This window comes from Hippoglossus stenolepis, chromosome 21 (assembly GCF_022539355.2).
Source record: "Hippoglossus stenolepis isolate QCI-W04-F060 chromosome 21, HSTE1.2, whole genome shotgun sequence".
Taxonomy (NCBI): Eukaryota; Metazoa; Chordata; class Actinopteri; order Pleuronectiformes; family Pleuronectidae; genus Hippoglossus; species Hippoglossus stenolepis.
This window is the reverse complement of record NC_061503.1, coordinates 8,920,460-8,946,296: the sequence shown is the minus strand read 5'-3', so window position 1 is coordinate 8,946,296 and position 25,837 is coordinate 8,920,460. Positions and strand designations below refer to the sequence as shown.

The 25,837-nt window shown below is 45.6% G+C and overlaps 1 protein-coding gene across 10 annotated transcripts in view; it reads left to right on the top strand.

The window, feature by feature from the left end:
- The window catches only part of raraa (retinoic acid receptor, alpha a), a 145,707-nt gene that overhangs the window by 100,428 nt on the left and 19,442 nt on the right, over window positions 1-25,837 (top strand). The window contains exon 1 of one of the 10 annotated variants that reach the window (XM_035145567.2): window positions 5,233-7,216. The exons of 8 other annotated variants lie outside the window; for them this stretch is intronic. In XM_035145567.2, coding sequence (XP_035001458.1) covers window positions 7,039-7,216 — 178 coding nt within the window. In that variant the 5' untranslated portion in view covers window positions 5,233-7,038. Of the gene's footprint in view, window positions 1-5,232; window positions 7,217-25,837 lie in introns of those variants that run through there. One more of the 10 variants, XM_035145568.2, reaches the window with a different exon arrangement.

Sequence of the window (25,837 nt, the reverse complement as noted above, 5' to 3'; positions counted from 1 at the left end):
GACTCAGTGCAAAGGAACATGGACCTAATGATCATTGCTGAGATCGTTCTTTCTAACTCAAGGCCGTAGAGTGTGGATGATTACAAGCTATACAATAAGCTATGTCTCCTCCCCCCTCCTCTCTCCCCTTTCTCTCCCTCTGCTGAGGTATTTCTAGAATGCCGCCGGCCATGATGGATTTATGAGCAGGCCATACTTTGGTAAACACCGATGGTGGGCAGCTTTGTCCTCCCCCCTGTGATATAGTGAAGGTCCCCATAAAAAATGGGAAAACCAGGTTACGGCCACCATAGAACTGGACTAAACAATAAAAGGCTTTATGGGCAGATATAGGCCTATACCATAAATGCTGGAATCTGCTGTCGGAGGGACATTAAAGGGATAATGACAGGGGGGGTAGCTTTCACAAAGATGCCTGCAGGCTCTAAGAGAGCCTTTAAGAAGAAAAGAAAAAAAAGACACACGCACAAATACAGATAGCAAAGCACTGAGATCTATAGAACAGTTTAACTTTAGGTCAAGCTGTGTGTGCGCTTGTGTGGGTGTGTGTATGTAGATCCAGTAGATTGACAGAAAGGAGGTGGAAGTAGTGCAGCGTTCATCGATAACTGCAGCTTGTTCTCACATCGAAGGGTCGGGCCCTCATTACACGTTGGCATGTTGTCGGGGAGCACAGCTGTTGGGTTTGGCTGGTGCTGCCTGTACGGTCTGCACAAAACCAGCTGTGCAAACAAACACACTCATACACACACACACACAGAAATCGTAATGGCAGTGAGGGGAGCAGAGTGGCAGCGGACAGGTTGGTAGGCATTTCAGGTAGCAAACATGCACGTAGACACAGACGTGAGCAGAGAGTGGTAAGAGAAAGGTGGCTGCTGGGACCATGTTAGTGGTAGAGGTGGGGATGGGGGGGATTAGGGTACTCATCATCACAGTCATGGGATAATGCTGCAAACATGCAGACAGTATGTTTTGTCCCACAGCGTGACAGAGACCTGGACAGATGCAATCGCTATCTTATCGTCCCCTGCTGCAGCTTAAAATAGAACACATTTCTAACTCCTTAAAGCACTTCCTCTCTGAATTTCTCTTCTGCATCCGTCCCCGCTGTGCTGCGTTATTAGGTCGCTGGGAAGATTTAAGAAAGATAGAAAGCTTTGCCGAGTTTTCCAAATTCTTTATCGTCTGGGCATTAGCCATCTGCTGGCTCATGTGCAGGAGAGCTCGGGGGGGGGGTGAGCAGCTTTGTGTGCCTGTGTTTGTGTAGTAGTCGCTAAGGCAGACAGGAACTCTAAAATTAGGCCCGGGCCATTTTAACTCGAACATGTCTGCCCTTATCTTGTCAGGAGATAGCTATTGGCTGAGCCAAGTGTTGTCCGAGCAATACGGCAAGTCTGATCTGTTTTTTCCTTTGCCTTTTTAGTGTGTTTAGTGTTTCCAGGCCAACCAGCACTCAGTCGACTTTTCAATGACTTTGAGACAATAAGATTTTCTTTGTTTTGATTTGACCGTCCACTCCAATAAAGAACACACTGTACAGAATATACTCATAACCATTGAGAAAAAAAAGATGATCTCCTGAGTGCAGGAACACAAGACGCGCGGGACAGCTGATTGCAGATGTTGGTGGATAGTGTCCAGAATCTGCTTCACATTCAACAAAAGTTCTCCCTCATTAGTTAACCAAGATCTGCTCTGACTCTGTTTGTGTGTTTACAGAGAAGGCACTCTTCCTCCTCTCTTTTATCACACACAATAATCCAAATGACATAATGACCTATTGTTTGTTCTAACCTGTCGGCTCATCTCCTCGGGGGAGGAATGGCAGGGGGAGCAGCGTTTACTACTTCCTAACACCCCTGATTGGGCTAAGAAAGAAGGAGAGTGGGGCAGTAAAAATAGTTTGACACCCTCAAGGTCCAGCCAGCAATCTCCTCTCCGCCCTTGCCCATAAAACTCTTTGAATTCCCTCCTAAAATCCTTCTCCCCTCTCTCTTACCCTCTCTCCCTCCCCCATCTCTCTGCTAGACTCTTAAGGTCCAGCTTTGCTCCAAATCAAGGACTCGTTTACTGCTCGCTGTATCCCTCTATTGCATTTGTACTTTCATAACCATCTATAATATGGCCTACAAATAATATTGAATTATTTTGTAGACTATGTTGCAATATAATATATATATATATTTATTGATATTTTGAAACCTGCTCTTAAATGCTCAGTTTAACAGTATGATGCATACAAGTGTTATAATTATTGTGTGTCTGCATTAAAACAGTCTTATTTGTATTCATTAGTGATTTCTATTCTAATCATTTTCAAAGTTGCCTGGAAAATCACAAACTTAAATTTAACCAGACAGCTTTTGATCAAATTCAATCTGGCAGTTACACATAAGTTTTTATCTTTCTCTGGGTTTCTTTAAAGCCATAATTGTAAATGGCTCTGTTCAGATCTGTTATACGCCCTGAGTGATCCCCTCATGTTGATTCTCTATTTTTATTTACTAGTTCAATTGAGTGAAATCTTACTTCATTGTAAAGCTGTGTGAGGCTCAGTAATTTGCTCAGCCCCTCCTGGCACTGTCTTTCTCTCTCTCACACACACACACACACACCAACAAACACATTGAAAACAGACCCATCTGTAAACTGTATAAAATCTGTATCATTTGGTCTTCGCGATCACAAATGAAGTATGTGTTTGTCTGTATATCGAGCAGGGGCTTTACATCTGATTACAAGTTGCCACAGTTGCCATGTTAAAAGCCTATGTGTGCTGTTGCCTTGTTTGAAGAAATATGTTTTGTTAACCACTAGAAACCACTAAAGAATATAAACAAGAATGTTTTAATGCACACACATGCTCATTCAGCAGTTCGTGCATGAAAGGGAAATGTGGACACTTCAGGCCTCCTTTTTTTTGTAGTGGGTAGCATTTCAAAGCATGAACGACATTTGTGGTACTTCTACCTTTTGTGGCAATGACTTTGCAGTATATTTTGCAGGCAACTGTTGTTCTTGCTTATGACAAACAAACTACTGGCAGAAGATGGTTAAAAGGCTATGTATGCAGTTTCTGAACACAGAACAAAACAAGCCTTTTTCAGACAGGAACTCACAATGTCTGGAAAATTGGGTCAGACACGTTCACAACAACAGAAAAATGTCCCAAAAATTTGAATCTCCAAGTTTATATTTTCATTTGCGTCATCTATGTGTATGGCCCCTCTTTTTCATCCTTAGATATTTTAATTCAGATTTGCAGCTGTCACGTCAGCAACACGCCTACTCGCTTTCCTGTTGTATTCTCACATGGACTCACTCTGACATTTTGTGGACATTTTACCAGGGGGCTGGCTGGAAAAGTTGTGAAGAATGTCTGGAGCAACTGACTTGAACATTTGTGTTCTCGCATACAGCCCCTCAGGAAAATTCAGTGCATGTCTGAGAGCAGTTTATATGTCACAATCAGTTGCCCAGGTGGGGGATCTAAGTGGGTGGGTGAGTGTGTGTTAAGTAAATGTATCTTAATTTTGAGTTTATGTATGAGAGGGAAAGAGCTGTAATAGAGAGCGAAAGAGGCAAAATATCAGAGTTGATGGCTCAAAACCCTTATGTGACCATTTGCACTCAATGTGTGCAATGTAGTCATTGGCAACATCCAACATAGCTCATGCTGTTATAAATTGAGTATATTTGAGATACGGCCGACTCCTCCTGAGAGGCCTCCACATCTGAATGGTGCTTAAATCGGGCCCCCTGGCTGGTTTACATCAACTTTATGCAACAACACTTAATTTAAAGTCTCCAGCCTCGAAAATAAGACTGTCCTCCTCATGGTGACAAGTTACGGGATTGAGAAACAATGTCATTCTCTGTGGCTTTGCAACGTGCCAGAGTACTTTTCCATGTTCTCAGGAGTGTAGTGCTTATTGATGCTGGAGCAAGAGCAGCCACCTGGACTGGTGTATTAACGTGGGCTGAAGCTCCCGTGACTCTCTTTACAGTCGTGAAAATGCAACGGAGACCTCAGATCACACTCACTCCTCCTATATTTACAGCACCAATTGTCATGTGTACTGTGTATGTCTTGTTATGTGTGCACAGTGACGAGTCACTCTCATGTACAGACTGGACACCATCTGGCACTAAACCAGTGCTCATTTTTCCACTGATGTAATGGCGTACACCTAATTCCCAAACTGTCTGGCCTGAGGAGCCCTCTGTTCCCCTTTCTCTCCTCCTGTGAAATAAAAAAACAACACATTTGTTTAATCTTAGGCGCCTTGATATATTAGGTTTTATTAAGCGAGACGAAGTGACTTTAAAAAAAAGTAAATGTGAGAAAGCTGATGTGGGAAACGGACATTTTTCAGGTCTAATCTTGTATTCTTCCCTCCCCCTCTTAATAAGCAATGATCAGCAATCCGTTATCTCTTAGCTTGTTTTATGCAATCACAGGGTATTACCCGAGGATGAATGCTCCCCCCTTGGAGAAGAAAACAGAGCCTGGAAAATTAGCATTTTCTGACAGCCATTACTCATAGTGCTAATCCTGTCAAGGAATGTGTGGCTGTGCTATCAGCACAGGCAAGGGGTCGCCACGGCCCAGGCCTGCACACTGGGCTCTTATCAGGCAGGGTAAACACACAGGGGTCTGCATTAAATAAGTGTCACAGTCAGTGGGAGCGGAGCAGGCCAACCCCCCCTCGGCTCCATACAGATAATCCCTCTCAAAAACTGTGTTGGTCAGACCCAGCTGTGGCCTGTGGATCAGGTACAGGCAACGTGGGGGAGGAGAGGCATTGTTCACGGAGAGGGGCACATTACAACATGAGTCGCACTGGTTTTTGGTCACGTCTACATTCATGTAGATGTGTTTGAAAAGGCACAATGAGATACCACACCAGTAGAAAAATTCTTTAAATTCCACATCCACTATAGACAGCTGAATGATCATAGACACCGCCCTCTCCTCCTCTTGACCTTGTCTCAGGCTTCCCATGCAGTCATGATTAAATATACTGGATATGTTCTTTTCATATAATGTGTGATAAATCCTCACAAAATCTAGTGGTTTGTCCTTAATCTCTACCACTGCAGGCAACTTGAGGTCAATGTTTATCAAAAGCTCCCTGTCGCTACCACAACACGAGACTGGTTGTATGATGTTTGAAAGTGTTGAATGTGTGCCCTTATTTGCCACTATATTCTTTCTGCATTGATTTTTGCATCAGTGAATCTCACATACCATACAGTCGCGCTGTGATAGCTTTGACACGGCCTCACGGATGACACAGCTGCATGTTGCCAAAACAAGCTGCAACAATGTTGCATGGAATGCTGCAGAGTAAAGGTGGAGTAACCTTTTAGGAGGAGGCGATGCAGCTCTGAGGCAGAGCAACTTCCTAGACTTTCTTACACTGTGGGAAAAGTTAAGTGTCACTTACCATGACTGGGTGACTTTGCTTTTGTTGCTTTGTGTGTGCCGGGTGAACTGAGGCGCCTCTCTGGGCCGCACTCGGGGAAGTGAAATGGCGTTACACTGAGAGTGTACAAGGTGGGAAATCTTGAATAATGTGGGATGGGAGCGAGCCAGAGAGGCGAATCCGAGTCAGCCAGTGGGTCACCAGGAGGTGAGGCTGCCTACTTCCCTGGGTTCAGGAAAAGTTCAGCCGCATAGCATTAGGCAAATTAGGGAGACAGCGGCTGGGGGAGAAAAAGAATCGAGGGGTAGGGACTGATGAGAGCATGGGGGAGAGGGTCGAATTAGTTGGAAGGAGGAGCCCAAATCAAGAGTGTGAACATAGAGGGGAAACTTCCATGAAAAAAAAGAGCGAGAGAGATACAGCATTCATTATGCCCATGAACTCCGTGTAAAGATATGAAAGACTCATTACTGAGCTTATATAACTTAATCGTGTCCTCAAATACGTTCCCATTTAAAGTCCCCGTACCTAAATTTGAGGGAGGGCGGTCCCGTGTGTGGAGAGAGGGAGATCCACGGTGACGTCCCTGAAGGGGTTAAACGGAGGAGGGGCCACGCATGAAAGGAGATCGAGGGAAGGCAGGAGCAGAGGGAAAAAAGAGCCTGGTGGAGGTGGAGCTAAAGCCCTCAGCTGCTGAGCCTTGTCACATTTCTGCAGAACATGATAGCCGCTCGGTTTGGTGCGGGAATGATTTAGCCTCCTCTCGCGCTCCCCAAACACAAACATCGGCGGCGGTGCTGCGCGTTTAGTGCGGAGCTGGATGTCAGGGAGCGGGGCTGTGACCGAGGGCAGCCGCCGGTCGTTGTAGCCTGGCGCACGGAGGGAGGCAGACCGCTTCATTCGCGGCGCTGACGGGAGTCCACCCACGGCGGGCGCAGACGGGACAACCGAGCGCAACCCATAAGGACAAACTGCAGCCAGGGTGGAATTCCCTCTCTGATATCTGCGCCTTCTCACCCATCGATCGTTCATTTTTCTTTTCGACTTTGGAGATTTTTTCTCTTTCTATTTTGTGTTCCCTGGGATTTAATTCGGCTTGTAGTGGATCCAGCCCCAAATGTTGCCGTGTGTGTGTGTCTTGAGCAAGGCCGACAGGAGCGAGACATTCTGCTGAAGTTATCCGGGGACGTTTTCGATTGAATTAGTATATTTTAAATTTTTGAATTTCCCTGTGCAGCCGTGTCCCTGCGTCGGACACCATGCTGCAGACTGTCCCCTTGAATCATGTTTTCAAATTGAGCGCAGCAGATTAGGGCTTTTTCCAGACACTGATCCTCCTCCTCCTCCTCGGTGCGCGCGTTTGATCAATACAGCTCGGCAAGAAGATGCCAAATGTTCAGATGTCCCCGCTGTGTTTGGATTTACCACTTTTCCTTCGATTTTAATGCAGTTCCCCCCTCCGTTTGGCCCCCGTCACTTTCTACCTCTGCTGGCGGACAGCTGAAAACCAACCAGGCTCGTGTGTTGCCGTCCACACGACACTGTTGTAGTTGGTTCTGTTTTTGTTTTTTTTTGCATATAATCCCCTGCTGTCGTCCTGCATCGTATGATGTATGAGAGTGTGGACGTTGTGGGACTGAATCCCAGCCCGAACCCGTTTTTAATGATGGATTATTACAACCAGAGCAGAGGATGCTTGATCCCGGAGAAAGGACTGGTGCCCGGTGCGCCCCATCCTTACAGCACGTCCATCAGGAACCAGCACTGGAACGGCTCCAATCACTGTAGGTGTCTCCTCAACTTCATTTCACTAATTGGTGCTCGAGTTAAAACCTCACTGTCCTCGCTTATAGGTGCATATTTTCCAGCTGTATTCCATTTTTGTTTTGCTATTTCAACCAGGCCACACAATCCTTAATATAAGGCCTTTATTTCCGTGTTATTTCAATAATTCAAAACCCATAACATGCTCCAAACAGCATTGCATTTTCCCACCATCATTGAGCTTCATATCTGCATAATATATACTTGACCCACTTTCAGTTCCCTCTCTTCTCTGCGCCCAGGTTGGGATTTTTTTTCTTATTCTGAGGAAAACCTCTGTGTGACTGCGGCGCTCTGATCCAGGCCACGTTATCCAAAGCTTTTTGTGTTCCTAAAATATGCACTAAATACAAACAAGCTTTTGCAAGCCATGCCAGCGTTAATCAGATCAAACTTTCCTGCCAGTTTTATCCCTCGGCTCCCCTGGTTAATCTGGATAGCTGCACCCACAGTTTCCTGGGCAGCCGCGGCCTTTTAAACTGGACTGTCTTGTTCATTTGATGCTCCAATCAGGAGCTTGCGCGAATTAAATGTATTTTTAAACGAGTGATTAATGTTAAGTCAAGCTGGAGAAACAACTCTAACAGTGTGCTGTGAGAATTAATTTAAAATTGTAGTGTTTAAATCACATTTTAAACAAATTTTTTGCTGTGTCACACATTATAATATTGGAATAAATATTTAAACCCGTAATCTTCCAGAAAATAATTTTGGTTGGCTGATGTGCCCAGCAGTGAGGATGACAGGCTGCCCATCATGTCTAAAAATAGCACGGTGGTTTATAAATCTCAGTAAGACTTAGATTGGATAAGTGATTTGGTGTGCACATGTCCTTCTTTGGTGTGTAGTTTTCCACCTCTGCCCGGCCAGGGGATATCTCAGACCCACTGATACTGTAGCTGCTGCAAAAAGAGAGTTTTATTGCAACAACAAAGTATCACAGAGGCCGTCCTCATTCTTTACCTCAAAGGAGCTGCACTGCACAAAGCTCGGAGCGGGCCTTTATAGAAGAGATAGCTCTGTTGTCTTTCACAGCTGAAGGAGCGTAAAAAGGCAGGAATCTCCACAGGCTCTTAAGGGCCAATTTCCTCCTCGTCTCCAGACTATAGAAACACATGACAAAGGGGAAATTTAAACAGGAATTTCTGATGTTTGGCAGTAACAACAAAAGCGTGCAAAAAAATGGTTATGTTTGCGCTGCAGTCTTTCTCTCTCTCTCTCTCCCTCCCTTTCTCTTTTATTTCGCTGCTTGTTTTTCAAAGTCAGATGAGATTAGAAATTCCTCTCGACTAATGGGACAATTCGCATAGATTTTTGTTCAAAGCAGATATCTAGCGGGCTTGATAATATTTATCAGACTGGCTCACTTAAAGAGCTCTAGTGGCAGCATTGATTCAAACCATGTGAGCTCGTCCGAGAGAGACTTTGTGTGTGTATGTGTGGTGGGGGGGTTGTAGGCCCAGGAAAAGACCTCTGATCCCTCACTCGACTCCACATTGTTTTGCTGAGCGGCAGGGTTGTAGGTTGGGAGGCTGGCTGGGTGAATGGTGGTGGCATATCTGCTTTTTGCCTTACTGCTTGAATGTAATGAAAAATTTAGTGCACAACCAGGGAGCAGTGGCAGTAGGGGGTTGTAGAGTAGAGAGAGGCACAACATCCGTTAGTGTCATCACGTGGCTCGGAGGCTTATTGGATCATAGGGGCAGAAAACAACACAACAGGCAAAACGGAGCAAGATTTTCGTTTTCACCCCCGTTCTTAAGCAGGATTCCAAACCAGCCAGGCTCAAAAGCACGAGGCAATCCCAAAAACATCTGCTGGCTTTATCTTTTCCTGGTCTTTTTTTCCCTTATAATACTAACTTCACAGACAGTGGTCTCATGGTGTCTCATCCTCTGCACGTGGGTTTAGAAACAGATTGCTGGTGGAGTTTAAACATTTTTTTAACCTCCTCAGTGCTTTCCCTTTTTGGTCCTCCTGTTTTTTTTTTAACCTCTCCACGTTGGATCTAACTATTCATTATAGGCTTTGCAGACGAGCTCTCTGGCTCTTAGAGTGCACTCAGTGACATCTTCGCCTCAGTCGATCTGGCCTAAAACAGCCTCCCGAACCCATTAAATGGCCGGGCACACATCCACATCATATGGCGGCCTTATCCCTGACTTTAGTAGCTCCTTAAAGATGCTGCAACTTTAGTTGTTTGGCTGTTTTCATGCTGCTGTTTTCTGCACAGGTTTGCTTAGCCACAGGCAGAGTCAGCAAGACACCTGTAATCCGGTTATATTCAGAGAAACAATGCAAAATCTTTATGGTGAAAAGGCCCTGGCCCTGCAGATTAAACACACTTGATTTTTCACTGAGCGCCTGTCAGAATCTTTACAGCAATTATGGGCTCATGCATGAAAGAATGTGCATGGCCTTGTTCACATGACTGTCACACACTAAAAAATGGGGGTATGAAGGAAAGAGGGATTGCATGGTGGGCTCAAACACTCACTAGTGTACAGGCTTCTTGCTCTTTTGTTTTTTCCCCAGGCTCTCTACAGTACGAAAGAAAGCGATCTTTTGGGGGTCCCCAAAGAGAGAAGCAAAGAGAAGAGCCAGCTTTAGCTAGTTTGTCTTCAGAAGACAGGGCATGCCAAGTGGGCTATTGGACATTGAGTGTGTCTGTGGGTCCGGCAACTGGTAGCTTAATCTGATTCATGGTATTTAAGTGCATAATTCCTTTTGCCTAGCAGGAGATGAGGCCCAAGAAAAACCAGATGGTATTTTATTGTTTTTCAGTGCAATGGGCTGTAAAAGCAGAAGCAATTTTGGGCAATGAGTGGATTTTTGTGAAAAGAAAAAAACAAGAAAGTTTGAGCTTTGCCGGTGAAGCGTAAACCCATGTGGTTTCTCTTTTGGCCTTTGAGAGGCTGCAGCATCTGACAGCACAACAAGAGCATGTTTATGCTGTTAGGCAGCAACATGGAAAACTGTGGGTGATGCGTTTGGACTCTGTGCAGGCCAGCAGATTGGTGTTGGCCTTGCGAAAGAACTGAGAATATCACTTCCTCCCCCTATTTATTTATATATGCAGATCTTATTTGGCAAGTGTGTGCTGAGAATTGGGAAAAACACGAACAACGTAGAATAAACAGAGAGGGGCCTGTCCTGTCCCGGAACAGACTTGGCTTGAGTACTGTCAGTTTCTGACAGTGAAGGGGGGTTGCTGTTGTAAACAGCAGGAGTAAAGGGTCACCTATGAGGGCAGAACATAGAGTACCAAATGTATTTTCTTGATCAATCCACTCAGGATTTCTTGGCAAAGCTGCTTGCAACTTCAGTAAAATTACAGCTTGTGACTTCGTTGACCTGAAGCAGTAATTCAAATCCCAGTTCTTAATACACTGCAGTGTTTGTACTTAATGTCAATTCCATGTCCCTGAGCGTTATACCATTTTCTGCATACCCTTTAACATCCCTAAACATCAGTGGTTTATGTACGGATGAGAGAGCGGATCGTTCCTCCTGGGATTTTGTTGATCCCAACTTGATGGAACTGGCAGGATGGATGGACAGCATTTAGGCAAGGTCCCCTGTTCAAGGGAAGCGTCAAGCAGGCTTTGTATTGCACCACATCGGCCTCACCCCTTTCAGCCATTGGCGACAGTGATTTAGTAGCCTGAGCGCCTGGAACGCCACAGCAAAGTGTGTGTGTTTGTGTGTGAGAGAGCCGTGTGTCCACAGAAACCCTTCTGCTTTCACCTTCAGGTGAACATCAATAACACATTTTGTCATCAAGGTATGTTTGTAATGTCAAGGGGTGAAGGGAGTTCAGTGCCGCTGCCGCCACTCTCCTGGGAAAGGCCGCAGGGCAGCATTTCACAACCTGCCATCACTCGCTCCCAAAATGGCAGCGGGCCACCACCCACCAGAGCAGTTGGTGCCGTTTTTAATGCAATTCATCGTTTACTAAATAGAGATGCCCTCGGACGTGGATGCTCACCACGGCACAAGGTTACCAGGAGCAACAGACAGACCTGTTTTTGTTTGATAGTGATCGTTGTAATATTTTTTCAAAGCATAATAAGTGGGTGTGGTCCCTCGCCTCAAACACTGGTAGAACAACTGCCTCTTGGACACACAAACAATGCTATAGCTGACTAGCAAGTTTTATTTTCTCCTAGGAGTGACATATTGCAATGTCATTCCATATGGAGCATGTCGGAAATTCAACATACTTTTGTTGGGGCAGTTTTTTTTGTGTACACATGAACACACGCTCAAACCCACCGATGGGCCCCAGCTTGTTTGTAGAGAGAATTAGCCGGAGGCATCAGTCAGAGAGCACTGTACACCAGTTTGGTTTGACGCTAAATCCCCAAACAAGGGTCGGTGTACACTGCAAAGCTCAATTTGATGAACAAAGCAGGGCAGGCAGAAAAGATCCAGGCGGTGTCATTGATTCATCAGGGCTTAAAGAAGGCAGCTGATTGCAGACATTGTCACAATAGAGCTGTAATCTCCCTATCAATAATTACATTCTCACCTGAGTTGGTATTGTTACATAGGTGTGTGTGTTTGTGTGCATACGCTCATGATCATATATATATTTATATATATATATACAGGAGTGGGGGGGTCGAAACACTTCAGGTTAAAGGGAGGTTCTACCCTCTAAAATATTCATAGCTTCTTCATTTAAATCAATTCGGCTCTACGGGGGCAGTCAAGCATCAACTGTCAGAAATTGAGCTGGGCCTGTTGTAATCACTTCTTTACTTATCTCTACAGATGGCTTGTTCGCTATGGGCTCTGCATGGCTAGCTCAGCAGCACACTGAGAGGGGGCTCTCTGTCTCTCCCCCCTTCCCATCTCGCAGCCCTATCTCCCATGTTTCATCCCCACTCTCTCATAATAGAGCACACATAAATTCATCTGGGTATTGAACCAGGGACATTCATCACCCTAGAATTCATCTGCGAGCCATTTTCATTCCCAAAGTGTCTCCTTTCTCTCCCCCACTTTATCTCTATCTCCCTCTCTGTTTCCCATCTCCATGGTGGCATTCTCCACATGGCAAGCCCGAGCAGGGCAGTCAGTGTCACGATTAATCTTTAATGCTCGCCTGCCCTAATTTTTCCTCATATTTTACAAGATTTCCTTCCCTCCAACCCCCCTTTTGCCGGCATCCGCTATATATAGAGTGATTACATGGAATGTTGCCTTGTTTCATCAGTTGCAGAGGACCACTGGCTGCCTCTGCCTCTCCTGTGCAGTCAGCCACACTCGCTCTCAGGCCACTAGCTCTAGGCCAAAGCACAGAACCTCTGCTTCCACCAACACACTCATCCCCAGTCTGCCTCTGGGGAACTGTGTTAACATCTCATGGACGGCAACTGTGTACACCTCAAGTAGACACACACACACACACACACACACACACACACACACACACACACACACACTACAATGGAATGCCCGCCTATTTAGAGAGTGGGATAACCGTGAAAATAGGGTAGAGGTTAGTATGCTAAAAATACAAGAGGCTGGCAGTTCTCCTGCCGTCTGGGCAAAAAATAGCACTGTGTTGCTGCCGTCTCAGTCAGCTTTGTTAACTAAGGAGAAAGAGAGCACACTCTGCCTTTGCTCGTGTTTGTGTCTCATGCCAGAATAAAAGAGAGGGAGCTCTGAATCACACAAACCTACCTTATTTATTTGTGCACACAAAAACAAAATCCCCTCGGCTACAACTGTGCTTTTTAAAGAGGTAGCAGGCCCAGCTCCTAAGATAGGAGACATGTTTCAGTGTCTCAGATGATCTAACTGCAGTTAATAGACGGAGTCCTTATTTGCCTGGCTCTCGTAATACCTGGTGTTGGTGTCTTTAACAGGCCTCCAGGGTGCAAACAAGGCAAGTTTTTGGAGGGAGACAAACCCTCTCTGTTTTATTCTTGATTTATGGAAGCTTCCTTCTAAAGTAACATTAGATATCCATATTGTGTATCCTCCCCTCTTTGATCCCTGCCCAGGCCCGATCAGACCTGGTTCAGTCAGGTCCCATTTGATGACTCGGAGCTCAGTCTGTCTGGACGCCACTATCGTCTCTTTCCCACAGCCCCTCTGAATCATTTCATACTCATTGAGTGTCTGGCTGGAGCCTGGCCTATGACATTTGACTCTTAAAGGCCCACCTGGGACCAGGGATGGAATAGACTCCCAACAGTACGGCGGAGGTGGGAAGAGTGTCCTGCTGGATAGTGATGGATAGGACAACATGCTAGACTGAAGTAGGCAGACAGGCTCAGGTTACAGGCCACTTGTTCCCTGTAACCCTGTTTGTGATATTAGTATTATGTGAACCGAGAGATGCCCTGTAGCTGAGCAGCTCCGAACACGTGTAGGTTAAGAGAGGTGATTGAGAGGAGACTGAAACAACTGGATCCTGTTTGTTATGAATGGAGCCTCTGTGTGTTGAAAGGGAGGTATTCTGATATCAGGAAGCCCCCTTCATTACAGAGTGGTGCATTGTCTAACCTCTGCTGCGACCTGTAGCGTCTTATCTGGGCCATTGTTGGTGAAGTACCTCGGCTGAGAGAGAGATAGTTGCTAGGTAGATATCACAATAATGAAGTGGTCGTGTCAGATTCAGAGGAGCACTCATTGTTCTGCGACAAATAAATAGGCTACCATCTTGGCTAGGGTAAAAGTCCTGGTAGGGTTAAGTTGGTGACCTACTAGTGTTTTATGAATGTTTCAAATACGGAGATAATGCTCTGGGAGAGAGAAGGAGATAAAGCCATCAGGATGGCATGGGCCCTCTTCTCTGTATGAAACCAGACACAAAATGTCTTAGTTGATTCCTCATTCCTAGTAATCTTTTTTAAAAGCCCTACTGGCCTGGATGTTCCCTCAGATTGGATAAGGGGGGCAGGCCGATAAGGAAATATGCAGCCATGCTGGACTTAGAGTGGAGCGAGCACATTCTGATAATCCACAGGATTTTTGACTGTAACCTGAGGAATGCTTTTTATAGTTGGCTAAAAGGTTGAAGGGAGGGTGGGAAAGAGATGTCTAAATTACTCTTAAGTGACTATTTCACAATACGGTCTTACTGCTTTACCCTTTTGATTGATTTGTGCTCTGATGACAACTGTGACCACGGCAGAAGCCTCTGCTGTGCTTTGTACAGATACAAATGATAAGTACAGGGGCTACATTCACAGCAAGGATTTATCCTCCTCTCCGCCTCTGCTCCAGTCGGAGAGCTGACTAATGGAAAAGGTGGCAACAATTTGAACCGCAGTTGTCAAGTTACACAGCATGGCACCGCGTAGTAACAGTGACCAGCCCCTTCGCTTGTCACGGTGCTGTTCTGTGCCACCGCCACGACGTGACACCCTGCTTTGCCCTCGCGCCATACGTGGGAAACCTTTGCACAGTGCCGCTGCCACTGTGGCGGTTCCACAATGGAGCTGGATTATTGTGTCTGGGCTGTCAGCACCTCTCAGCTGAAAGAAAACGACAGAGAGAGGGAGAGAGGGGAGGGATGGGGGTGTCTCAGGCACCAGGAGAGTAGGGGGGCTCCAGGAGAGCTGGCATTTTCAAACAATAATCTCTGTGGAGCCTTTTAGAGGATTTAATGTCATTTTTGGCCTCTGGATTTTTGCCCTTTTCTCCTTTGAACAAAAAGCAACGGAGAGCAACTGGGGAGGAAAAGAACGAGGAAATATGTGAAGGGAGACAACAGACAGACGAGGTGGCGGGGGGGCTTGCTTGGCTGGGTGACTGATATTATTAGTGTTCTAGTATGACTGATGGAGACTTGGCCTGCATCCAGAGGCTGCCAACAGGCCAGCGTTGGCAAATTGAGTCTGTTACAGGATGACCTATATCCCCCGTCCTATTTAGCATGTTATAGCATCTTTTCCCTTCTCTTTACCCATTTTTTACTTCTTTCATCTCTTTATTTTGTATCAAGTGTCATGATGAGACAAAGCTCTGTATAATCTCAGGTTTCCCACAGTTTTTTCAATGACCTTAATGTGTGTTGTCCAGTTGCCATGCCATCACGGCCCAGCCTCATCAGTTTTTATCTGACTCAAAACAGAGACATTTTAGCTCTCCAGAGGTTAAACAATGCAGGGTAGACGTGACGGCTTATGCAAAGACACCAAGTGCTTTTGACCTACCTTGCATGCAATCTGCATCACTGCCCAATTTTTCTCTTTGCAGATACAGGCAAGAGTAGCAACCCTAGTCTTCTATCCCCAGTGTGAATTATGGAATGGATGTACTCCAGCAATTATACACACGCACATATACACATGTCCCTCTGCCGAAGTGGTGATAAATTAGGTCCCCTCTTGCACCGAGAGAGGCTTATCATGGCTTCACAAATAAATGTAGCCCATACTGCAACCCAGCTCGGGCTTCCCTGCTCACCTCTAATCAACCTCCATAGCTACATACATCCTGAAGCTACGAAGAGAAGAAATCCTCTCCCGCACATATGCTTGCTAAAGCCTTTCATGGTTGTAATCCCCAACGCCAGGAGGAGATGCATGGGAATCTTGGTCAGCTGACTTTAAAGAGGCAGGAAAGGAAGCGAAGGAAGGAGGGAAGGAGGAATAGCAGCGAGGTTGAAGGTCCCCCTCCCTTCCAAATTCCCTAAAGCCTGCTGGGATGCTCCTTGGGCTTGACATACCCAACCCCACCTGCCCTCACTGCTCAGCGGGATGCTTCATCACCGGCTTCTCCTGAGCTGGCCTACTTGGGACTGTTTGATCTCATTGTGGAAGCAAGCGAGCTCGCCCCGCTGCCTGGCAGGCAGAGAGAGCTCCTTGATGCTGAGGGTTGAGGAGGTGGAGCAGGCTTCAGTGGAGAGGCTTAATAACTGTATTACCGTCGGTGGCTCCCCCAGGACCTACGCCTACACAGCAAAGGGAGGAGGGGGTATAGCACTGCGAAGCTGCCTTCTTTCACTTTTAATACTCTGCCCTAATTTTCTCTTCTCTACTGCTCTCTTGAAATCATTGTGATTTTTAAATCAAGATGTAACCCTAACCCTAAAAAAACGCAACATCTTAATCTTCATGTCTGCATCACATTCAGTTTTTTAAACATTTTTTCACAACCATTCTTCACTTCTCCTGCATTGCAGTCTCTCTCTTTTTATCAGTTTGTTGTTTTATACCTCCCTGTGACCCCCAATCACTTAATTTTCTTTACTCTAATTGTTCATCCTCTCTTTCCCCCGATCTGTTTATTTATTCATTACAGATTGACATTAGTATTGTTGCTCCATCCCAGCTCACCTCTCAACACACTATGATGTGTCATGTTGCCTAGCAGACGGCAATATTACAATGAACTTGAATTGAAAGTACCGTCCTCTTTCCTTACCTGTGTGTGTCACCATTCATGACAGTCCCCCTAATCCCCTGAATTATACATTGGAAACTGCTGAATAATTGATGAGCCCCACTTAGCGTAATGGACAGAGTTAACTGGGAGAGGCGTGCATTCCTGCTCGCAGTGGAACTAGGTCGCAATATACGGCACCCAGTCACCCCGAGGGTCATAATGAGGCCCCGGTCACGAGGCCAAGAGACGGCAGAGCAGTCAGCAGAGGCCAGCCAGGGTTAAATGGACCCCAGAGGGAAAGAGGAGAGGAGGGAGAAGTGGGAGTGTTAACACCAGGCTTACCTGGGGGCTCAGCTCAGGTTACGTCCACTCATTGTTTTTGGCAGGCGTGCTGACTAGTGTGTTCATAAGCAAGCAAGCATAGTTGTGTACATGCATGCAAACATACATGTTGTCTTTTTACACTAGTATGTTTCACACACACGTTTGCACTTGCAGACAGTGGAGGCATGCTTAACTCTTCCACATGGACACACATGGAGTGTTTCTTTCATGTTCCTTATAAATAATGACCTGCTCTGTTAGTTCACTCCTTGAAAATCAAAGTTAGTCAGTTATTTAAGCGTAGATCCACACTGCCTTACATATATTGGGGCCATATTTGAAGGTGTCATATTCAGCAAATAAAAAAAAACTAGTAATAAAAATCTTGACGTCAATTAATCATAACTTGCAACCAGAATTGTAGTGATGAATGGCACCCATAACAAAATCAATAAACCAGTGTTTTTATTCTTAGCTTTGTCAATATATCTGAACAGGCCGCTGCTTCTGTGAACAAGCTGACCAATAAAATAATCAACATAAATGTTTGTATCCCATTAATATAAGAAATTTAGTTATTCTATGTGAGAGACCATCTGTTTAGACACCGTAGTGGAAGATCAACATAGTCGCACTAAAAGTCAGTCCACTGACTGGTGGGCTGCCGCATCACAGGAAGTGGTGTGTTTTGTGTGTGTGTATGTGTGCGTTGTGATCAAATGGCTCCCCCCAGGCCACACTGAAAGGTCAGGGATCCATGCAGGAAATTAGTGTCTGTGGAGGCATAGACAACACACACACACACACACACACACAGAAGTTAGAAGCACAAATTACAGTCGAGGAAGCTAAACATATCCTTCATTAAATTCTAGTAACATCCCACTGCGTCCCCTTGATGACTCTGCCTGCTTTCATCAGCCATTTTTCCTAAGCATGGAGCAAACTTAACCTCCTGGTGCTATCGACAAGCACCTCACTCCTATTTTTTTCTCTCTTTTTTTTTTTGCATTTGCGCTGACACTAAAGACAAATGAGTCTGCCTCTCCCCCGCCCACCCGGTCTCCCCCTGCCCTGCCCAAATCTTCTACTAAGGAGCCCCCTGACATTACACATCAGACAGCGGAATCAAATGTGTGTCATCAGTCATCATTAGGGGGCATGAGTAGAGGAGCAGTGGCTGGCGCCGCAGTGTTGAGGCGAAGATGTTTAAAGCTACCACTATGATCTTCGGTGGATTCAGCCACCTTGCAATATGGCAAGCACTCTGTTCAGGTGTGCAGCCAAGTTAAAGACGGCAGTTTCAGCCTTGGAATCTAAAGAGTAACGTCCATATATGTTTGAATGATGGACAGTCAGAGGGGTTGTTTTGTCAGTGACTGTCTTATCGATGTGCAGCTAGCTTGTTTTCCTCTGCGTCTCGCTATTCTAAATATGTCAGCTGTCTCCTAGGGGTCTTTAGGCCATTTTAACCCCTGCGCTGACCTAGCAACCCCCTCGAGTCCCAGCATTACTGAGCTCTGAAACAGACTAGTGACGGGATAATCACCTCACTTGCTTACGTCTACTTGTCCGCACCTTTGCAAATACCTCCACTTACTTCCACAATAATGTTTTGAACTCCTGGCATTGGTACTCAAAGCCAATTTATGAAGGGAACCAGTGTCATTATGGGTTTCGTGTACAGTAGAGGAATGCACGTCAAGCCTGTCGAGGCTTGAAGGCAGAGGTAAATTACAAGTGAGTTTTACTATTAGCTCTAACTCATTTTGACAAGTACATGAAGTGACAAACCTAAATGAGGCTATGGATTTAAGAGAAACAGCCCTGACGAGGAGGCACATTATTTAGCATTGTTGAACACACGCGAGTCACGCACACACGCTGCACTTGCGACCTCTCCCCCACTTCCAGTGCCATTCTCCTTCTCTGAAGTTGAGGAGATCAAACCCTTGTAATCTATTCCCCTGTGATTGACTATTGTGTTATCCACAGAGAGGCAGAGAGGAGGGGAAAGAACATGGGTCGAGAGGGGCAGTTTAACATGACAAAGCCTGTCCCTGGTGATCCCTCTCTTCTCTACCCCAGATCCTCATGAGCCTCTTCTCTTTCTACACTTTTCTCTTGATCCCTTGTTTCCCGTTTTTTTCACTCCACCACCTCCTGGCTTCTTCAAGTCCATTTCAGTGCTATAATGCAAATAGCTCTTTGCTCCCCTCCATATTTATGACCCTCTTCCTCCACTGTTGAATATGCGCTTAAGAACGGAGGGCCATGAATGCTGGCAGTCACATTGGATTAGCGGGTATCAATGGGCAGATAACCTCTCTGTTAGAGTGAGTTAAGAGCAAACACTCAAGCATAAGCATTCGTGAAGGGCCTTTGGCTTTTCAAACATTAGCTCCCTTTACATAGCCTGTTCAAGGCGGGAAGGTCGCGCCTTTATTCTTCCTCGCTGTTCTGTACAAAAGGTAAGAACACACCATCCGTCATGTCACAAATTCCAGCATACTATCTGTAATCATACACCAGGTTGGCAGTATGCCAGCTTGTTTTTGTAAACAAGCAAAGGGAGCATGAAGATTGGTCGTCTTAATGGCCGCGGGATCTGAGGATAAAAGGGGCTACTGAGGCCCTGTGTGTGGCACTCAGCCCATTAAAGATGAATACGTCCGGTTAATGGGTATGGATGTAAATTCAGTGCCAGCGGGAATAAATCATGGTGTATTTAATGCAGTTTCCAGTATTTCTTTACCTGTGATTGTTTTTAAATGCTGAGGGCAGAAATGTGTTCATGATTTCTCTACTAATGAAGATCATCTGTCCCAAATCATTTAACTACGGTGTTCTTTATAGACAAACCTCACAAACCCTGTTCTCAGAACATTTATATATCTCGTCCAGCACCAGATTATTTGTAGACCTTTAATCCTTGGACTCCTTATAACTGGTTGCTTGTTATGTAGTTGACCTTGGACTTTACGGGAATAATGGGAATTGAAGCTTATTTGCCTGTTGCACTCTCTGAAGTGGAAGAACATCAGTCAGACAACTAAACCTTCAAGGATTTTGTTAGACCACATGGTGAGTTTCTGCCCAGGTTTAGTATTTCTTTGACATATCCCTGCTCCTAATATGCTTGAGTGTAGTCTGTTATCGCAGGAGGGAAAAAGCATGCACACAGTAATTCATTCACGCACAACTCTATAATTAACCAAGAGAGGCTTAATGTTTTATGAGGCCATTTTCACAGTCAGAGCAGTTAGCGTGTGTGTGTGTGTGTGTGTGTGTGTGTGTGTGTGTGTGTGTGTGTGTGTGTGTGTGTGTGTGTGTGTGTGTGTGTGTGTGTGTGTGTGTGTGTGTGTGTGTGTGAGAGAGTGTGTGTGTGAGAGGATCCAATGACTTGATCCACCAACCTTGATCTTGAATTATGTGTCATGAGGTATCGCAGCTGTAAGTCACTCCAGGAAGGGTGTAGTAATTCACCCTGAGAGAGTTGACCGAGGGAGGTTATGCTGTGGTTACACTTTCTCCCTTTCTCACTCTGAACACTGTCTAGGAGCAAACATGCCAGCATGCACAGCTTTTATTTGCGGCCTTCTTGCAAGTTGTTTGTCTTACCTGTCATCGTCCTCCACCAGGCGTGTCACTCAGCTCCTCTTTCTCCTTAGATGCCCCCCTATCACTTCCTCTTCTACATTTGTCTCCTCCTGCATCTCACTCTTGCCCTCCTTCCAGCTCTTAAATATGGTAAAAGTGATGCATTTTAAAACTAAAAGTTATTAATGTGGCCACAGCCTCAAAGTGGGTCACTCAGGTCACTTAACTGATCGCATACAGCTGCGTGTGACCTGCTTCCTAACCAAAATTCATAATGGCAGGTCCACTGTATGCAAACACTGCCTATATTCATTGTTTGGATTAGCCATGGAAAACGCTCGTTAATCATTGGCTTGCATCTCCAATTGAGTTACACATATTTTGTTGTGACAAATCATTTAGTCTGGCCTCAATGGCCATAATGAGGACATTTATCCCTGCTCAAGAAAAGCACAAACTCCACGACCTGTCAGAATATCTCTCTCACGCACGCACGCACGCACGCACGCACGCACGCACACACACACACACACACACACACTCACACATGCTCTTTCAGTGCCCACCTTCTAGTATAACATGTATTACAGGTCGATGATACACACAGCTGCAACTGTCCACATCCTGGCATCCTCTGGTCAACACGGGTCGCCTTTTGCCCCCTTGTGCCCACCGCCATGTCCCACACCATCAGCTCATGCCAAATATCTGCAGTCGCCCGGAGCAAGTGCCAGCTCGCATAGTCCCACTGTCAGTCAGCAGACACAGACAGCTGCTGGCTAAAGTTGCACCGTGTTACTCTGTGTTGCAGGGGAGTGTTGTTGCCACGGGAAGTTGTGGTTCTTTTCTGCAATGAAGCTGTCTTCAGTGGATTTTCTATGTTTTTTTCCCCCAATTAGATCCATAAACATTGGATTCCCCTTCAGATTTATGACATTTATTTGTGGTTTAGACATCCTCTGCACACTGTATTTGTCAGGAAACTCATGGCTAGCATGTGGCAGTATAGAGCAGATACACTGGTTAACTTAGAGTTGCCGCTCAAAGTCTTGAGCACCCTGTAGATCTCACCTTTGCCATCTGCTTGATTATTTGCCGCCCCACCCCCCATTCTCTAGTTTGTCCACACATGTTCTCAGTTCCAGTCTCCATTTGCCGGAGTTGCGGTGATAGGAAAACCTGGTGTGTTGTTATTTCAGAGGCCTGGCAGCGTAGAGAGGGAAGTTATCTTGAGACCCTGGAGAAGGGCTTGGGAATATGGTGGGGGCCGTTGGGCTGATAAAAACCAGGCCTCACCGAGACAAGAACACAAACGAGAATCCTGCACATACACAGAGCAGATATCCCTCGACAATTATATGAACAGGCAAATGTACACGTTTGCTCAAACATGTTCATTTTTGTTGGTTGTTTCTTAAAGTGCTCAAGGGGAAAAAATGCATGTTTCGACTGCCATATCTTACCCAAATGTAAAGATGACATAAATTACTTATACTAAACACAGCCTGGTGTTTTCTCCACCTCTGGCCCAAGACAAACACCACCATTTCCTGGTGCTGAGGGGGGGAATCGTCATAACAGGCAAGAAAGACTCCTTACTCTGCACCGCTTTGCCCTTCGGCCTCTGCTCGGACCCTCATCTATCACTTGCGTATGTGTTTTTCTTGCCGCAACCCTCTACACAGGGGAGTTATTTGGCCCCAATTTGGAGCGCTATCCATCAAAATTTTGTTTCAGACTCAGTTTAGCCTTCAAACATAGACTGCACAGCCCTTAAAGAACTCAGGCTGTCACATCCATTTCTGCTCCCTGTGCAAAATTTTAATATCTGCAATGGTTGCGAAACACTCTGCTGTCATTTCTGTGAAATGTAGACCAAAGCATACTCCCTTAAGTGGAAGTGAAGTGTAATTTGCCACGGAAAATTATATTAGAATCAGATTAAAAGCTCAGTTCGTTTATGCCCATCTCGTCTTTACACCAGGAAAGTCATGGTGTCAGATGTATAAATTAAAAAATATGTTGTGACTCTCTTAGAAGTTGTATGTCTTGCTGAAAATTGATTTTGTTCTCCCACTACTGTTACTTTTCCTCTTATTACCGTTGTTACTGTTGTTGCTGTGCAACCCTGCAAGTATGCAGCCTTCACCAAACCGCAGCATTAAGAAGGTAGACTGCACCATCGACATGGAGCAGCTTAGGTGGCGCACAACCATGCAGGGGAATCTTCCGTAATCCTCCTAACTCGTCGTCTCTGAAGCAAACACACATTTCTGCTCTTCTATATCATGCATGATATTAATTGAAGCAGCAACGATAAACATCAGATTTTTACCCCTTCTAAAATCTCACTTCTGTGATCTGTTTGCATCTTCACGTGGAACATGAATCAGATATGACAGTCCTGTGTCGTCAGAAGGACTTACGCTTCTGGATTGATTTCTTCGATTTAGCAAGCTGAGATCGTGTAATTTCAGCTCAGTGAAATGTATGAAGAAATCTGATTTGGCAACTGTTGTCAGGTCTGAGACTCACTGTCCCTCAAAGGAAGTAGAGGATGGAGGGAAGGATTCAAGTGACTTTCTGCCTTGCATAGGATTTAAATTGTAGAGAGCACTAGGAATTGAAAACTGTCAGGCTCAGTCACAGGGACAGGCAGGAATAAGGGGGAGATGAAGGCTGAAAGTGGCGGGAGATCGGGGTTGGAAAGCCTGGATTTAGTTACAGTGAATACGGGAGGCGTGAGGCTCGCTGTCTGCTCTCCTGCCTCATGTTAACCTCCACGGGCTCTCCTTCCCCTATGAGTGTGTGTGTTTTCACTTATGCCTGTCTGCCCTGCCGCCAGATTCCTCCCCCTCTCTCATCCAATAACTGTTCACACTCTGTGTTTGAACACAAACACACCCCACTGTCGCTCTCCTTACAGCTGTCAGTCTGTGCACGCCGGCCTTGTGTGTGATCGCGCATGCCTGCCGTCACCCCGGCTCACATTCAGATGGCGTGCGTGGCGTCGCTGTCAGTAATCTGTGTAATGGCAGCGAATGGAGTCACATCCCTTTTCAGCAGAGAGCTGTTATGACACTTTGTTAGAGAATGGCAGGATTTTCCTGTAAGTAAGGAAATAGTCCCATTTCCGCCTTCAGTAATTTAAGAGTGCTGACAAAGCATAATTGTGTGTGTAATCGTGTGTGTGTGTGCCTGCATCAATTTCCCTGCTGCTTACCATTCCTGACATGGAAAACAGAAATAAAGGCCTGAATTTTTAGCAAAGTCATTGCACATGAAAGCACTCAAGTCGCTGCCAGTCGTTTTTATGGACATGCATGATGCATTGGCCTACAACTCCCAGGGTTTGCAAAGCGGTCTCTGTCCCTGGAGCTGTTCCATTGGCCGTCCCACTTCATTATTTTAGGCCGACTTCAAAGCAAGCCTTAATGCAGCAGTCTGTGGCATGGTGGTCTGTCTGGTGTCTCTTCTCCTGCACACTCACTGCATGGAAAGAAAAATGGACCTTTATATCTTCTTCTATGTGTCATCATCATGGCGTGCGTGTGCTTGTGCGTGTGCTTGTGCGTGTGCTTGTGCGTGTGAGTTCATCCAAATAACCTAATAGAAGCCAGAGGAACACAATGGCCCGTGATTGAGTAGGATTCAACAAAGTGAAAGACACTGTCAAAGCCGTCCCTCTCCTCCTTCATCCTCTCTGCCTTCATTTTCTCCAGCTCCCTTTACCACAAACCAGCCAGCCTGCTAATGTAGTTAGCCTCCCTCTAATGATGGTGAAATCTCATTAATATGCTTCACAGCTGGGCCCAGTAACCAGTGGGGATGAAGGTAATCAAATCTCAGAGGACTAACCTAGAGCTGAACCTCAAGAACTACTCGGCAGCTCTGTGCCCAGGCAGCCCAGTGTCTGGAGGCTTGATAATAGCCGGTGGGCTTATGTGTGTGTGTATGTGTGTGCATGCACGTGTGTCTTGGTCTGTGGTCTTTTGGTTGTGATGGCTTTGAGGTGCTGATGTTTGCCAGGCTATATTATGTCAGTAGTGCAGCTCGGGCTACTTTATCATCAGAATAGATTTCATTTCAGTCTTGTGCATATTTGTCCATTTAAGTCTAGCCATGCGGTAATTGCTTATGGAGGATGTGGCTGCAATAGCGCAGCTCTGCTCTAAGTGCACTTGTGGCTCATGATGTATGTAAAGTGAATCTGAAAAGCGGCATTACAGACCACTCACACTTGAGCTTAATTAAATCACCGGTGCTTTGGCTCTGAGTTTGAGAACACCACACCATGGTACATTAAGATATTAAGATGTCTTGGGCCTGCATGCATGCACACACACACACACACACACACACACACACACACACACACACACACACACACACACACACACACACACCCACACACACACCTGTTTAGAATGCTTGTGTGTGAATGTGACTATCACAGGAGAAATCTAAGAATATTTATTATTTATTATGAGATAAATCTGTTGTTAATTTATTGCCAACTCGTGCATTGTTTAGACCAATTAATAATAAAAACATTCAACACATGCAGCACAATCATTTTTAATACTTCACTACTTGAAAAAGCCTTTTCCGCCACAGCAGTGGTCTGATGTGGCACAGACACAACTGCCCGTAAAATGGACTTCTGTTGTCTGGTGTCAGGTTTGTTTTTGCTGGTTACACCGGACGGCCTTTGGACTGGACTGGTCTGACAACATACCTGGCTGACTTGTTCACCACAACAACCATTGTGGTGAGAGTATGGTTTGAGCAGTTTGGGTTTCACCTCATCACATAATTATGGTAGATTCCTTATCAGTAAATCCTCATTGTTTGTCTGTTCAGTGTTATTTTCAGGGTTGCAGGTTCCTGCGCCTGTATCCCCAAGCAAAGCCGGGCATTATTGTGTATTCATGCTTGCTCTCTCTTGGCTAAAAGAATGATATTCTAGCTGTAGCTCATGTATTAGTTACTTTGGTGATTTTTGCCGGCACTGGATGGGCTCTGGCCAGGAAACCTTGCCCGACTCACTAATTTCCAGTGTTAACATGTTGCAAGGATATCGAGGGAAGCTCTCCAGGCAAGTGTGAGTCAGTTCCTCCACTGTTTGTGCGTTTATGATTTCGTGGAGCACACAATAGACAGTGATGGTTGGTGTTGATCAGAGTTTGGATGCAGGTTGGCGTTGAATAATGCCTCGGTGAGGGCTGCTGAAGGGCTAAGTAGCTCCGTCCTCTCTGCTGAGCCGAGCTGCCTCTCTGTCCACAGGCCTGCCATTGTTTTGCTCCATG